This window comes from Hypomesus nipponensis, chromosome 10 (genome assembly GCF_054491055.1).
Source record: "Hypomesus nipponensis isolate SF chromosome 10, ASM5449105v1, whole genome shotgun sequence".
In the NCBI taxonomy this organism is placed as follows: domain Eukaryota; kingdom Metazoa; phylum Chordata; class Actinopteri; order Osmeriformes; family Osmeridae; genus Hypomesus; species Hypomesus nipponensis.
In genome coordinates this window covers 7,887,670-7,903,706 of record NC_140370.1, presented here as the reverse complement: position 1 = coordinate 7,903,706, position 16,037 = coordinate 7,887,670, and the positions used below count along the sequence as shown (strand labels likewise).

Sequence of the window (16,037 nt, the reverse complement as noted above, 5' to 3'; positions counted from 1 at the left end):
TGAACACATAACCAGCATTTAGATCTGAGCATAACACTAAGATTGATTACCCAGATTGGCTGGTTTTATAGCTGGTCTATAAATCAATAAATCATAAACGAGAAGCTTATACATTCTGTGGGGACACTAAAGTTAAGGAGAGGACAAATGCAATCCACTTTCTCTAAGTATATGGGTGTGATCATACTTTAATATGCTCTAAAAATACACTTCTTTACACCTGCATTTTAAAATGTTCTGTATATATGTTGTCATATGTTGGTCAGCTGGTGTGATGACTCAGATGGTCCACATGGGAGGGTTCTAGTCTTCCTCTGTGGGGAGGCCGCAGCAGCAGCAGGTAAACAATTTACAAACACGCCTGAAGAATCCACGGATGCCTCCTTTCTTATGATTTTTCAGAAAGTCCTGACTGACATCTGAAAATGACAACACTTTGATGAGTATTCATACCCTGTATATGCCACAGGAGAACACATATCTATCACATATCACATAATTTAGATGTAGAGGTCAGTAAGCCCACACTCACCACGGTTCTCCTCTGCCACGTCTCTGCACACATCTCCCTGAACCTGAATGGTCAAGAGACACAGAACCGTGTAAAAGAACAGAATGAACATCTACCTTACAGTAAGAACCATTGACATAATCCAGATTGAATAACAATACGTTGCAATGCCATTTAACATGATACAAAGTTGATACAAACCCCCCCTTCAAGTATATATATGTATATATATAATTTTTTTTTTTTCAGAACATCAATAGATTGTTGTGTCTCACCATGGGGTGATGGAGATCAGAATTGGTGGCTAGGACACAGCCAATTACCACGCTGGGTTTTTCATCTGAGAGTTTTGGCTCCACCTTGGGTGCTTCAACCTCCAGGAGGTTGTTCAGAGTCTCTTCTGAGAATCTGGATGCAGCAGTGGTCTTTGGAGACCTCGGGGAAGGCTGAACCTGGTCTGAGATGACCTCAGTGATAACTGCCTTCATCACTTTATCATTGTGAGCCATGACTGGTTCCTGGAGAAAGTCCTCCATGGCAACTGCAAGACATCTGGCCTGGGCAGAGATCTTGGGGGCAACCTCAGGAAGGTCATCTTTCACTGTTAAGCCTTCACTGATGTTGTTGTTCTGTAAACATAGTATAAAGGCTTACTGATTTTTAGTACACATTATATACTGTGTCTGGCAATACAGGTCACAAGGAAATAGTGAGATGTTTAACTTTTGCAATTGCGGCCATTACATTATCGGCGATCGCTCTAGCTGCTTTCAGGAGAAGGTCTTTCATGGAAACTTCAGGGGTACCAGCTGTGGTGACGATTTCACACATCTGGTTGGAGAAGTTCTCCGGTACATCAGTGCCCCAGTCCCTCATCTTCAGCAAAAAAAGTATTATTTATGTACATGTGCCGGAGGTGTCTTGACATTGAACACATGCCAATGCCAGAAAGGCTTTATCTTGAGATCTATTCACAGTTATGTACTGTATGATATTAAAACATCTTCCGTTATTTTCCGTTAAAACATTAAAAACATGACACAATAACAATACCTCCATATCATCCATGATAGCCGAGATCATAGAACGAGTCACAGCCAGACCATCAAATTCTGTGCTGTCGTGTCCTATCAGCTGGAAGGATGTTAAGGCATGCTCAAACTTCTGGAAGATGGCAATCACCATGTTTTTTACCACTCTGTGAGTGATGGATCCCAGTGCTGAGACATCCTGGGGATTGAGCACAGAGCTGGCTGCATCCTCCACAAGCCTGAAGACATCTACAATAGCTGCCTTGGCCCACAGTCCCTCACTGGAGGGGAGGCCTGGCTGCTCAGAGTTGAACAGTGATCCCCATAGCAGCTTTTCTCTGTCCTCCAAGAGGTAGTTGAGAGTAATTGTCACCAACTCAGGGACCAGCTTCTCAGCTCTTTGGAGCAGCATTGATGTGCTTGTTGGCACCTGCTCATTTGGAGACCCTGCATCCCCAGCAGGTGGAGAGGACTCCATTTTGCCCTTCATGTCATGCATGGTGCTGCACGCAAGGTTGGAAAACAGGGGGAGGAGGAGATTCCTGACCTCAGCTTCGGCTGATGGCCTAATAATGCACAGGAACATATCAAGTCCCTCCAAGGTGACCTAGAAGAATGGGAAAGAGAGAGTGCAAAAGAGAGAATTAAGAGAGATAATGAAAGGGTGAGAAGTCCACTCTACCAGGATTTTCCCGGGTGTCTCACGTGAGTCTTCTTGATGTTTACTCGTAGCCTACCTTCCTCCCAAACTGCTTAGAGAGACGTTGCTCCTTCTCCAGTTCTGTAAATACTTTTTTCTCAATCCCCTCCATCATAGGACGGCTGAGGACATGTTGAGGTCTACAGAAGTGGACATGTGAGACTGACACACATTTTCAGTGAATGTTATGGAATTTTAAAATGTGAGAAGTGTAAAGCTTGCTTACGCTGGTTCAAATCCTGCCTCTCTCAACAGAAAATCTTTAACATGCTCCAAGTTGACCTGGTCAGGAACATCTCCCAGTTTCTTGAGGATCAAGAACTGTCGCATGATAGTTTTCTGCAAGATACATACTGAATTTACTGGTATATGGGAATGGTTGTAATGATACTCATACTACCAGTCCAATAGTACAATATTACCTGTCCTGTACACAAATCCATTGTACGATTCGTCATCAAGATGATGATTATTCCCCTAGAGAATGAGATAATAATAATGTTTTGAATCAACATTTGTTACAGAAACGTTAAGCATTATTAGATCAGATGTAGGCCTAGAAGCAGGCTATGTACATTATGTACATATAGACGATTTGAAAACAATCTGTAATATTACGGAAATCCAACGAAGGCCTAGACCAAACGACCACGCATGTTGTGTTAAGCCTAATAGGGAAAGGTTGGAGCCTGCCTGAGATATCATCCTGCAGGCTAGGTTAACCAAGACTTAAAATATCACGAACCGATTCGAAATACTTCAATTAAAATTAAATTAAAAAGTCAAATCTTAAATAAATGTGTGTGAAGCCAGAGTAGTCATAAGTGCGAAACCTACAATAGTCGACGGGTGAGAAGTAGTTCGTTGTGTTAGGCTGCCATATTTGGTTTTAATTATCCTTTGACAAATGAGACCGCGCAACATAACATATTATTCAGTGTTTCATGATGTGACTAATGAAAGTACTTACCTCACACTATAGGCAAACGGGACCGTTGATTGGGGTTACTTTTTTCGATAAAATACAGTTAGCTCACAAAATAAGTTGTTTAGTGGTGTTGATTTGCCAGTGAATGAGTTTACCGCATGTATCAAAGTTCTAGATGCAGTTTTTGGAATGTTGAGTAGGCTAACATTGTAACACTTTTATTATGATCCGTATGGCCTGATGTAACGATAATGTCGACATCTGATGTCATCATGTGGATAATCTCAGTTTTCATTTCATACAAATATTATATAAAGGGAAAAAGCATGACACATCCTGATTCCTCTGTGTTTATTGATAAGTGTTGATAAGTTTAGCTGTAGGCTACAGGTTGGTCTGGCTTTCCCCTATAAGCGACGGTGCACCAACAATTACAAAGACTTTGTTAAACATAGACATTATGCTTTAAGCAATTGGCATTGCTTGTTTGTACATTTTAACATTTTAATGCACTTTAAACTTCAATTAAAATGGTAGGCCTTTACAAATGATAATATGGCTAAATTGTTTGTTTTATTTTTTAACTAGCTCTAGGCTATTTGGCCTACAACTCCAGCATCTCATGGAATTAATGTTATCCACCAAATAATATCAGTCATAAGTTTATTTTTCATTTGGATAGCCTGAAAGATTACGGTTTTTTCCTACATAAATTATTGATTAAATATAACATTTTAGGCTATGATTGTTAATTTCTTGGGGCATTACTTCCCCAATTTGTGCCAAATCCGAAATGCAATATTGCATTGTTGTTCAATAAAGCTTGTTTTCTTTTGAGTGGGTGTACAATTTGGGAGGGTCTGGCAAGTGTCGCTAGTGCAACCCCCGGTAAGATTCATAAACCTAAACATCATTGATTATTGTCTGAGTGCATGCTATTTTGCTCTATTCTATTAGCTTACTACCAAAATGCAGCGTTTAAGATGGTTTCGCTTTTAAGCTATTCATCATCCATCAAATAACACTGTATGACAGGCTGGGCGACATCCATATTGCTAGCGTAGCTAGCTACAGTTAGCCTAATTACAGTAGTCCATTTACAATACTCCTGTAGCGAGCGATAAAGTTAGATTTAGGCTAAAATTTATAGATTGAGGCGATCATTAAGCTAAAGCCTACAAGAACATACTATAGTATGTACTATGGTACTATATACTAGTAACATACTATAGTAGTAGCTAGAGATATCTCTCTATTTAGAAATTGACTGTGGTTAGATGCGTACAATATCCTGAGTGTGATTTGCCACTGGTCCATCGGCTTTCCAGCTAAAGCTACAGATGTACATTTTCTTTTTACTGGGAAAGTGCAAAATGAAGACGCTTTCTATTCAGACGAGGTTTCTCCGACTGTCCATCTTGCTTTGACGCGTTAGACTTTTATAAAAAAGGGACATTTGCATAACACTTAAATACAGACCATCGTATGCTATGGCCAATAATATATCTCTTCCTAAATGACGACATGTAGCCTATTCCAATGAGCTGAATCATAGTTAACGTTTCTAAAGACACATCGCATTTGGGTCACTGATTTAACACAATTTGAATCATGTACAATGTTTCGAGCCGGGGTCAAGCTCATTGTTTATGTTTAAATAATACAATGTTTATGTTCAAAAACTTTTGGAGTGTCAAACGTTGTTCACAGCAGCAATGTTTCTTTAGTTTGGAAGTTGCACATGCAGTTAATACCAGATTACTGATGAATGTGTCACGTGTTATGAGGTAAACGGGATTTTAACCTGGAACCAAAATGGACCTTAAACATGCAGCATGTGTAATAATAACCTTAAGGCTAGATAATTTAAATAGCTATTATTATGCTATCCAAATGATTGCAAAATATACAGGCAATTCAAATGTTTTCTGAAGTGACTGACAGTCAAATTTGGCCTACTGTAGAGAGACATATTCGTAATTCTAATTTAAAAAAACGTAGCCTATTCTTGAGGTGTTGACTTTAACACTGGTCTGATGTAATCTTTATTTATTTCGCTGTCCTTCTTCAATCAGCTACACACAGAACAAACCTTCAACATGAGTGTGCAGGCTGCTCCACCAAGCTATGCGGAAGCCACAGCAGGAGACAAGGAGCATGTAGGGGGGACAGTAGTCATGCCCTCCTATGGTGCCAACGGGTTGCCACCCATGATGTCACCACCTTCTGTCCCCTGCCATGCCAGTTGGACCTACATGCACCCGCGGCCCAGTGAGTCTTTCTGTGGGACTTTCTGCATGACTTTTTAACATTAAGTTTATATTTCAGCAATCCCTTGCCCTCTGTTTGTGTCATCATTCTTTCTGCTAGACCCGGGCTACACCAACCACTGCCCCTCTGTTTGTGTCATCATTCTTTCCGCTAGACCCGGGCTACACCAACCACTGCCCGTCAGATATTTCCTCCCACTTATCTGATCCCAGCACAAGCAGCTTAGATGGAAACAATTGGGAGGATAAAAACATTCGCCGCATGTTCATACGCAAGGTGAGAGATATGAAAATATGTTGTACAGACTACATCATATAAATGCATTAACAGCTGACACAGAAATTGGCTTTGATCTGAATTATTAGCCTATTAATTATAACGATTCATTATTATATGTGGAATTGGTGTTTACATTTTTACTTTGTTTAATATGGGTAACATGGGCCTATAATCATGTTAGTTGTTTTACTACTAATTCTAAAAAAGTGCAAGGACTTTGCTCAAGACTTCTTATGTAAGATTGAAAATATCTATAACTCCATTGCTCCCGCCCGAATATCTGATTCTGTAGAGTTGTTACCTCATCATTTTTCGGTTCCTGTATTCTAAAGTTTTACTGTTGTTTATTATCATTTTATTTCTAAACTGCTCTTATGCTGTGAGCAAATGTAATAACTTGAAACTCTCTGTGGATGCCGGCTCAATTACTCCTGCCAACCAAGTGCAGAACCTGGGTGTACTCTTTGATGCACCACTTGTGTCCTGACTCACACATCTTCACGTCAGCACATGACCACTGTTACACTGGCTTCCAGTCCATTCTTGAATAAAAAAAACTATAATTGTATGTTATCCTTCAAAGCAGTGCATGGACTGGCCCCAGTCTACATTTGTGATCTGGTCACACCTCAGACTCCCTGCATGAGAAGGTCCTTCTGCACTGCCCCTAAACTGTTAAACTCACTACCTGTTTCCATCAGAAATACTCATTGACTTGGCCATTTTAAGAATTTGCTTAAAAATGCTACCTTTTTAATCAGGTGTTTAATTGTTAATTAATTGTGTCTGTTCTTATTGTTATTGTATATTATGTTTTATAATTGTAATTTTTACCGTACGGGTAGCACTTTGAGTGCATGAAAGACGCATTACAAATAAAATGTATTATAAGTGTTATTATGTTTAGCAATTTAACATTAGCCATGTTTTGTGAGAAAAATACTTTCTCTCAGAATTTATTTTTCCAGCTTTGCGCTTAACCAACTTAATTTAAATGTAACTATATACGCATGTTGCATTCATAAAATCTTGTCTTATAGAGGTTTGTCTTTTGTCAGTTGAGTGGTGCTCAGGAATCTGGTGAATCAGTATGTTTAATATTTCCTGGTTCTGTCCTACATAGGTGTTCTGCATTCTAATGGTCCAGCTGTTTGTGACTTTTGGTATTGTGGCTCTCTTTACATTTTGGTAAGGACAACTGCAATACTTAACGTACTTAGCTTTCTGTCTTTTTAATCCTTAAAAAGCTCCTTTCTTGTAAATGATTTGACCATATGTCGACCATATATTGACCACATTATTTTCTTCTATTACCTGCCTACAACAGTGAGCCAGTCCGACAGTACGTACAGTACAACAGAATCCTCTACCTAGCATCCTAGTAAGTGTTCATTCAAGTCATTATAATGAGATCCTCAAGGAAGTCAGACTTAATTTGGGCCCTATGTCATATTGACTGAGATCCTGAGTCATTGAAAAGGTTAGTTAACCTTTAGTTTAACATGTATTCATGAGGAATCCACATCTTCTCAATAATGAGGAACAGAGTTTACGAGTGTGAGTTCGGCAGGTGATATCTGAATTAACAAAGGAAGATTGTATAGAGTTCAGAATGATATGCTATGTATCAATTTGGGTAAAAGGAATAAAAAATAAAGCATGTTCCTCATAGCTGCCCAGATAGTCCAAGGCCTCTGCCCTTATGGGTTGTAGAGTGTGGACAAAACAGTAGTAAACGCAAGAATACAGTTATATACATGTATATATGGAAGGTCAGGACAATATTGATATATATTTTTGTGTGTCATAATTGCAGAGAAATTGCACAGTCGCTGAATCTCTGTGCTGTCATACTGCATGTAGTGACATTATTGTATCTCTTACAGTATCACCTTCATGGGAACATATCTGGTGCTTGTCTGCAGCACTAGTGCCCGGTAAGACAACAATGTTTTTGACCAGATATCCAAGTTACTCTTTCAGACCTTTTTCTACATGTTCTTCTTAACTCAACTTTTATTTTCTCAGACGACAGTACCCTACAAACCTCATTCTTCTGAGTATATTTGTAAGTGTCTCTTGGGGCGTTAGTTGCTATTGAGAGGACTAACTCCTCAAGTAACTTTGTAGTTGAGGTAAACTCTTTCTGGACTTGGAAATTGACAGCAAAACGTAGTTAGATCATTTAAGGTTGTTGTGTTTGCGTTTCTTTTTCACCTTTTGTTCTTTTTTTTACAGACATTAGCTATGTCCTACATGGCAGGGATGCTGGCAAGGTAAACAATTACGTGTATGCATGTGTATGTTGCAATATTTGTCCTCATTCTCCTTGATGTGTTTAACATACAGCTTTCCTCTTTGTAAACAGCTACCACAACACTAAAGTGGTGATGCTTTGCATTGGTATCACTGCCCTAGTGTGTCTGTTCATCACACTGTTCTGTTTCCAAACTAAGGTGAGAGCGTAAATAGCCAGCATGTCTAAGTATTTAACACACACACTTTAGCATGTGTTGCATATATGGACTTCCTTAAGTCCGCGACCCATCAGCATCACCAAGCTCTTGGTATATTATTAGCTGTTCTCCACCAAGCTCATACTACAAACTCTTTGTTTCCCTGAGAATTTAGCTGTGGATCAGACAAACTAGCATCAGTGCACTGCTACTAAGCTTTGTTGGACTATAGATATAGATCAATAAGCATTTTTTTCTCCCAGCTGATTTTCTCCATGGTCATTCTGCATATTATTGTATGAATTGTTTGAAATAATGTCAGTGCTTTTGAAGGCAAGGCGTCTTACGTGTTTGACCTAATGTCAGTGTTTCTTTTGTTTCAGTTTGATTTGACATCTTGCCATGGTCTGCTGTTCTCTTTCATGATGGTGCTCATGATAACAGGGCTGCTGCTCCTGTTTACTGTTCCCTTTGGTTATGTAAGCAATTACTCCACTCACATGCCTTATTGATATATAAATATATATATATATTGCAGACTTAGGTTTAGATGGTAGGTGCGGTTGTATTATTTTTATTCCAGTTTGCTTTATTGTCACACTTCTTTTAAGTGCATCTCCTAGGGAGAGGTAGATACTACAAACTAATTTGATTTGTTTTTAACTTCCTCTGAAGGCAGGTGTGGAGAAGAGATGTTAGTACATAGTACAGAGGAAGTTTTCAATTTTCAAATTTTCAATAGGAAAATGCAACGTCTGTTTCGTTTAAGTTTCTTGTGAACATCCTCTCATTCACAGATTCCTTGGTTGCAGACCATGTATGCTGGACTTGGCGCCCTGGTGTTCACATTGGTTTGTATAGTTACACCTTTACTTTGAGTGTATCATGATCATTACAAATCCCTGGGTCTCTAAATGTTTTTGTCTCTTTCTCTCTCAAGTTCCTGGCGTTTGATGTGCAACTGTTGATGGGAAACAGACGTTACTCTCTAAGCCCAGAGGAACATGTGTTTGGAGCCTTGTGTCTCTACATGGATGTGGTCTACATATTTTTCTTTCTCCTACAGCTTTTTGGCAGTCAGGAATGAGCAGAACCTCAGTGAAGTGTTTTTGTTTCAATGGCATCCCAAGCAGATGAAAAACTGATACATTTTCACACATTTACAGACACACATTTAAGGTTCACATTCTGAACCTTAAAGATAAAGTGACATGCACATTTAATTTGTGAAAGAATGGGCTTTATTTAAATTTCTGGATTTTAGGGTAAAGACAAATTGATTATGTCTACTAGTATTGAAACAGAGGTGTATGCGTTTCTCTGCCTCTGACCTCCAGAAATGTTCTTGTACTGGTAACATGTACACACATACTTAAGTTGTCTGCATTGCACTACTGTCTCCTGCAATATTATACTCTGTTTAATGTTACCTCCTTCATGTGAATCACCTTCTACTGGTGATTGAGCAATGCCACCCAATCACTGACTGTGGTGGGAGAGGCAAACAGAACTGCCTTTTTATAGAGTTGTGGGTCAGTACTTTTAATTGTTTAATCTCTTTTCCATCAGCTGTGGACCCAATGTAATGTGCAGCTAGCTAGCTAGCTACAGGTGTAAGATGAGTCTGTCTGTGATGCAACACTGACTTAGAGGATCCCAAATATGTTTAAGTCATGAACTTGGCATATATGTTTGTTTTGCGTTGTTGTGTTGTCTTAGTTTTTGGTATCGGTACTGTATGCAACTTTTTCTCATCCTTGTTATTGCTTTATACACCTACCAGAAGACTACAGTGCATGCTTTTAACGTTGATGTACATTCACGTTATGGTACAATCCACTTTGACGCAATGTTATCTGACAATTCTACCCAATCAACTATTTTAAGGTATTTATATAAAAATACAAGGTTCTGATATTTACATTATGTGGACCTACAAAAGAAGTACTTGGGGAGCCATCATTGTTATGGTAACAACATGAGTGCTTATTCAGGTGCTGTTTACCAGCATTTTAAACCATTATTACAATATTGTGTTTCTAAGTTTTAAACATTCAATACGTTTTAATAAGATATTTTTTTTTTATGTTGGTTATTATTACAAACAACAATCAATAATTGATCTATGGTCACTAATGACCTATTTTCTTCGCAAATTTTATTATTTTGATAAATATAAGAAATATTTATTTTTCTTGTGGTTTACACTATGTAATGCACTTATACTCAATGAGAGAAATCCCAAAATAATGAGATGGTTGGCTATGATATATGTATGATACATAAATAGGTATATTAGTAATGTGCTTTGTGTGTGTCTCTGTTAAGAGAGCCTGTATGAGAGTGATCTCATATTTTTAGCATTAAGGGATTCTGTCACAAATGCCCTTCTAAACCCATAATTTACTATTTTTGGTTGGATTTGATCCCTCAACCTGAATAGTAAAAAAAAAAAGAAAAAAAAATCTATACTCTGTTTTGTGAGATGTTATTTTTCTGTTTATTTATGAAATAAAGTAAGATTGTGAATGTTTATTGGTGTTTCCTTACACAACTGTGAACAATGAGCGCTGCAAAGACAGAGAATGTCTAGACCCACCTCATGGAGGGTCATGATGAGTTGATTAAACCTTTCCAAGGTTCTAAAAGAAGTCCAACCTGGGACAGGAGTACACACCCCTCAGGAAATCCCATCAATCCAATAAACCAGCTATAGAATGTATCATCAAATGCATTGTTTTCGGCCTGACAGTAATCTGCGGTGACAATGTCTACAATCGATTGAGAATGCTACATGGACAGCCCAGGCTCCAAGACCCTCTTGCAGATCAAAAGCTAGTCAGATCAACAGATAAGTTGTGTCCGCATTACATCCATGTGTAAAGCTCTGACACGGGAAGGCTAACCAGGAAAGGATTAGTATCCACTGAGCCATGACATACTGGGCTTCACTTAACTCATGATCAACACCAAGAAATTAGGCACAGAGGGTGACGTGCTTTTCAACTACATTCATGGAGCATTCCACTTAGGTCTAAGACAGGCCAACACCAACCCTCAAAGGCTAAGCTTAAAGGCTGTTGTGGCCCTGGGAGCGACAAGGATCCCCTGACCTGGGCCAGCAGGTTAGGCCTCAGAGCCAGTTGCCAAGCAGTTCACAATGATGCGGACTGCAGACAACTGAATGAAAACCAGGCCAATATGATGCCATCAGCATTAAACAATGTCATGAAAGCTTGATTGAGAATGTGCCTCCTCTCTTTGGAAAAACAATATAGGTTGAATAAAGACCTAATCAAGATATTCAAGATGCTCTATCCTGCTGATTGCACCCATGGCCAAGAGTGGAGACATTTTCAACCAGATAACTTCTTGAGTGGGCCGGATCTGAAAAGGAAACCATAGTAAACCAGCACTTTCCATTTGGCCTTTGGTCCAGAAGCTACTGAGGCCTGGGACATGAGGGTCCAACATGTTTAGCTCTATTAGAGGACCAGTTGTCATGTGGCATTTCTCTTTTACAGGCAACATGCCTGTTAGCCTGTGACCTCTTTTTGACAAGGGCGCGTGTCATTGTTTATGTGCAGGCGGGAAAGAGTGGTGGTCCAGCCACCCAGTTGTAGGAGGAGGGGCTCAGAGGCTTGTTGCCGATGTGAAAAAGTAAACTTACTCCTCAGGCATAAATACAGGTCAGCCTAGCATTCGTTGGCATAGCTGGTTAGTGGTCACTCTTGCGAGTCAGAGGGCCTGAGTTCGAGTACCAGTGTGGGGGAAGATTGGGAGGAAACCAACTGATGAGGAACGCAACTACCCCTGTTACAAAAGTATCAATCATGTCAGTGTTTATCAATTCTTTCTCACTTTTCTCAGTTTGAAACAGGATGCCATCCATCTCTACGCTACTAGTGAAGCTCGGATTTTATCCTGCCATCTGCAGTATCAGGGGTAGCGCTGGCAGTAAGCTGATTCCAATATATTAACTGTTTGTTCTGGAACCTTACCAGCCTCTCTAAATCAGACTAATAGAGACTGTTGACTAGGAGTCATCTTGCTGCCAGGGCGTCCACTGGCAGTATGTAATAATGTAGTGGTGACTGAGTGTGTGACCCCTGTAAAAATGTCCAAATTAATCTGAGTGAGAGATCTGTTGATCAGATGGAAATAAGCAGCTGGCAAGGACTTCTCCTGGTGGAATTCTGTGAAAGGGAATGTGGACCATTGTTCCCTATCCTTTTTTTACTCCTTGCTTCTCATTCTCAGAAGAAGATCTATTCATCTGGCTGCTGCTTCTTGCTCATTCAAATCACTTGCAATGTTATTGAATATCAGTTTAATTTAGCTCTTATGTAACCCATTGTCAAATAACTGAAATTGTAAGATGTTTGGTTCATGTTAATAAACTGTCCAGTTTAGCCCTCTTCATAAAAATCTCTACAAGTTCATTAATTTATTATATTATTTTACTTTTAAAATCTGAGAAATCATTCTTGTAATCTGATCACATTGCAAGGAGTAATATTGTGTGTCAACCTCATTGTACCTGTATTAGGCTTTATCATCAACAGACACAGATCAAATGGCAAATTATGTATGTTTGATGAATGGTCTTTGAAGGGTCCTGAAGTGTGCCTTGCACCAAGTCTTCTTGTATTTCTGACCAAAAGTCTTTATCCTTGACATTAAAAAGTGCACTACCTGACAAACAAACAACAAAACAAAAAGTACTATGTTGTCAACAAATATGGCATGGGATCAAACAATGTTCTGCTAGACTAAATATACAATTAATTAGTTTGCTGATTAAAATAGACTGAAATTGAGATGACTGAAAACAAAGCAGACTCATTTTACAACAACATTAAGAACAGCTGCTTGGGAGATAAGAGGGATTGACTGAGCTAAATTGAGAAGGACAAGGTTGCCGAACACAAAAGTTCAAATTAGAGTTCAAGGCTTTCTTTTTAAAAACACAATGACCACAACTACTGTACTACAGTCTTAGGACTCAGCAGCTGAAAGATTGTATTCCTTAAGACCTGCTTTTACAGCTTTGAGATATCCGGTGAAGGACACGCACAGTTATTTGACCATACAAGTCCCCTCTCCTGGCCTCCTCCTCTGTCACATTTCTGACATTGAAACAATAATAGATCATGCCCACCATGATATTTGGCCCAGAACACAAACATGAATGAGCCAATCCCTGCTCTGCCCTTTCTTAAGGTCTTCCAAAGAAGGATCAAAAATGTTGTTAGTTAGTGGAGCCCTGTCATTACATGTGACATTTTACATCCTAAGTAGAGACTTTTATAGTTCAAATTAAGTTACTTAAACATGCTGATGGGAACAAACACGTGGGGTGTCTCCAACAAAATGCTGGTAGACTTGGAACAGCTTGGCACAGCAGTAGCATTCAAAGCATCCAGAGCTAATTCAGAGTTACAGTGATGTGCCAGCACATAAAACCCCTTTAGAAAGATGTCTCAAATAAACCAAACGACAGTTTTATCTCATTAAATAGCAATAGGTATTTGTTTACTCAGGGCATACATTTTTGCTGTAAATCACAGGACGACAAAGATAACATCTGTGTAGTGTGGTATTTCGCAATATATAGTTTTAGGTTTGAATGGACACAATAGCAAAGGATCACATACCCACAAAAGTGGAACATTTGATACATAATTGTACATATCATTAATTCAATCCTCAGTGCAAATATTGAACTTTCAGTTTTGTTCTTTCACCCCTTTTCTTTGTCTTCATCTTACAAAGAGCACAGCAAATACAATCAATTGTATTAAATGGCTGAGTTACAATGCTGTTTGACCTTGACTCTTTAAGCGCATGCCTCTTTGAGGGTGTGATCATTAAGGTCAGCAACATGAATCGAAAAGCTTCAGAAGTTTTTCTTTGTACTTTAAATTTCAGTTGAAAAAATTTGAAACACATCCATGACTTCTTCAGCATCTTAAATATGTTCTCAAGTAACACTGTCACTTTGAAATGAATTTTCCTTAAATGATGTTACAGTAAAGCATAGCAAGATGAAAAGAAACATGGCGGGTACTCCACTTACAAATCGTTGTCACTCATTTGTCAACTATCATTGTACAGTAGATGGATTTACATATTAGTTGTACATATAGCTATAAGGGATAACTTAGTGGTAATGCATTTGACTATGTATATCCAGATGTTACACATTGAACTCCCTCTCTGTACATTTGTTTTGGATAAAAGTGCCTGCTAAATGAAGACCTTATTATAAAGACTCACAACAAAATATCAGATTAAAGATCACAGGTGTGACACTCAACACTTTTGAGATTCAAAGTAATCCTATTTTACAGATTGGTTATATATCAACAAGATGCCTGAAAATTGAATCAAAGGACATATCAATTGACACATTTATTCTTTCCCCCTTGATGATCAGTAACAACGGCTTACAACTTCTGTGCCTGATCCACTTTCTCCACATCTTTGACGGGTGCTGGGTAAAAGATAAATGTATTTCCCTTGGTCAACATGACCAACATCAAGTCCAATACCTATGGCTCAAAACCAGTGGGTAAAAGTCTGGAGAGAAAGTGGCAATTGTATCAAGATACAAAACACAATGCTCGATACATACATTTGTATTGAGACGTAACTTGGATATTTAAAGCTTGACACCTACACAAACACGTTCCCTAATTATAAAAGTGGCATTCTGCTATTATAGCTTATTGCTAGCTGAATTTACACCTCGGTGCTCAGGAGTGAGCCAGGGTGAATGAATGAACCTCTGGTAAAATTGAATTGGTAGATGTTTGGTGATTTCGCTAGAAAGAAATGAAAGGTAAAGTTGTGGTCTAACGTTGCATGAGTCAGTCAGGAGTTGCAAGATCAACCCCCCCCACCCAAATATAATCTTAATCAGCTATTCATTGCTCGTGGATCAAATGCATAATTAAAAATCACAAGGAGTAATGTAAGTTACTGCAATAAGCACAACAATATGTTACTTTATTTAGGTAAAATGTTAAATTGCACTACTTCTCTATGAACTAAATAGTGCTAACAGTTACCTCATTTGAATAAAAAAAAGTTAATAAATGCTTTAATTATAGCTTTCTATAACACAAATGTGACTTGTGACAAATGTGACTTTCTCCAAAGTAGTCACCATTCATCAATCAATACATTTCCACAGGAGAGATGGGAGGGGAAATGAAGCACTCAAATGTCTTCTCCAATCTATTTCCTTGAAAAGCAACGGTCCATAAATAGTTTCTGCTTGCTTGGCATGCTCTACCAGATATAAGGGGGGCCTTACAGAACAGCATCCATGGACAGATAGCCTCAACCTCTGTGGTAAGTCTTAAGTTCTTACACTTCTTCACTTTCTGACTGTGTGGTCAAATTGACTGGGTTGATTCTGAAAGTGCACTCAGTAAATCTGCATTGTGTCCTCAATGCCATTTGATATGCTTTTGTTGATTTCTTTGTGTAAAATGTTCCATTACAATTTGAAATTGTTTTAAATCCCTTGCCACATGAAACATAAAAGGTTTATTCAATTGTTATTTATTTCCATTCAAAGGTTTCAGCTATAGTTCTTCAAATTCTTCAAAAACTAGAATATGATATGATAAAAAATATGATTTGCTATGATGCTTTTTGTTTAGGAGATGTGTAATCTGTGGAACTTTTTTTACAGTCCCCATCACTGTTTTTTAATCTTGTAGAGAGAAACACGGTAAGACATGATAAAGACTTTCTTCATCTATTTAATTGGTATTTATATAATGTATGGATAGGATCCTGTAAGTTAAGTAGCCTTTATGTTTCAGTAATTACCGGTCAACTTAATACC

The 16,037-nt window shown here is 38.5% G+C and overlaps 2 protein-coding genes across 5 annotated transcripts; one reads left to right on the top strand and one right to left on the bottom strand.

The window, feature by feature from the left end:
- Positions 1 to 205: 205 nt before the first annotated feature.
- On the bottom strand, positions 206 to 3,345 carry LOC146271444 (uncharacterized). 2 transcript variants are annotated; one of them, XM_084708346.1, is made up of 9 exons: positions 3,213 to 3,345; positions 2,665 to 2,719; positions 2,469 to 2,581; positions 2,280 to 2,382; positions 1,565 to 2,149; positions 1,256 to 1,387; positions 787 to 1,140; positions 533 to 575; positions 206 to 419 (listed from the first exon to the last, which is right to left on the bottom strand). In XM_084708346.1, exons 2-9 carry the CDS (start codon positions 2,698 to 2,700, stop codon positions 304 to 306), a joined length of 1,482 nt encoding a protein of 493 aa, XP_084564472.1. In that variant the 5' UTR covers positions 2,701 to 2,719; positions 3,213 to 3,345; the 3' UTR covers positions 206 to 303. The 2 variants fall into 2 exon arrangements, with proteins under 2 accessions (XP_084564472.1, XP_084564473.1); XM_084708347.1 differs by lacking the exon at positions 3,213 to 3,345 and adding an exon at positions 3,080 to 3,152.
- Positions 3,346 to 3,980: 635 nt separating this feature from the next.
- On the top strand, positions 3,981 to 10,699 carry faim2a (Fas apoptotic inhibitory molecule 2a). 3 transcript variants are annotated; one of them, XM_084708501.1, is made up of 12 exons: positions 3,981 to 4,058; positions 5,246 to 5,441; positions 5,596 to 5,717; positions 6,844 to 6,908; positions 7,048 to 7,101; positions 7,607 to 7,657; positions 7,749 to 7,788; positions 7,959 to 7,996; positions 8,089 to 8,176; positions 8,560 to 8,655; positions 8,974 to 9,027; positions 9,117 to 10,699. In XM_084708501.1, the coding sequence occupies exons 2-12, from the start codon at positions 5,270 to 5,272 to the stop codon at positions 9,261 to 9,263; spliced, it is 927 nt and encodes a 308-aa protein (XP_084564627.1). In that variant the 5' UTR covers positions 3,981 to 4,058; positions 5,246 to 5,269; the 3' UTR covers positions 9,264 to 10,699. The 3 variants fall into 3 exon arrangements, with proteins under 3 accessions (XP_084564627.1, XP_084564628.1, XP_084564629.1); XM_084708502.1 differs by lacking the exon at positions 3,981 to 4,058 and adding an exon at positions 4,831 to 4,957; XM_084708503.1 differs by lacking the exon at positions 3,981 to 4,058 and having other exon boundaries at positions 5,272 to 5,441; positions 5,541 to 5,717.
- The last annotated feature ends 5,338 nt before the right edge of the window (positions 10,700 to 16,037 follow it).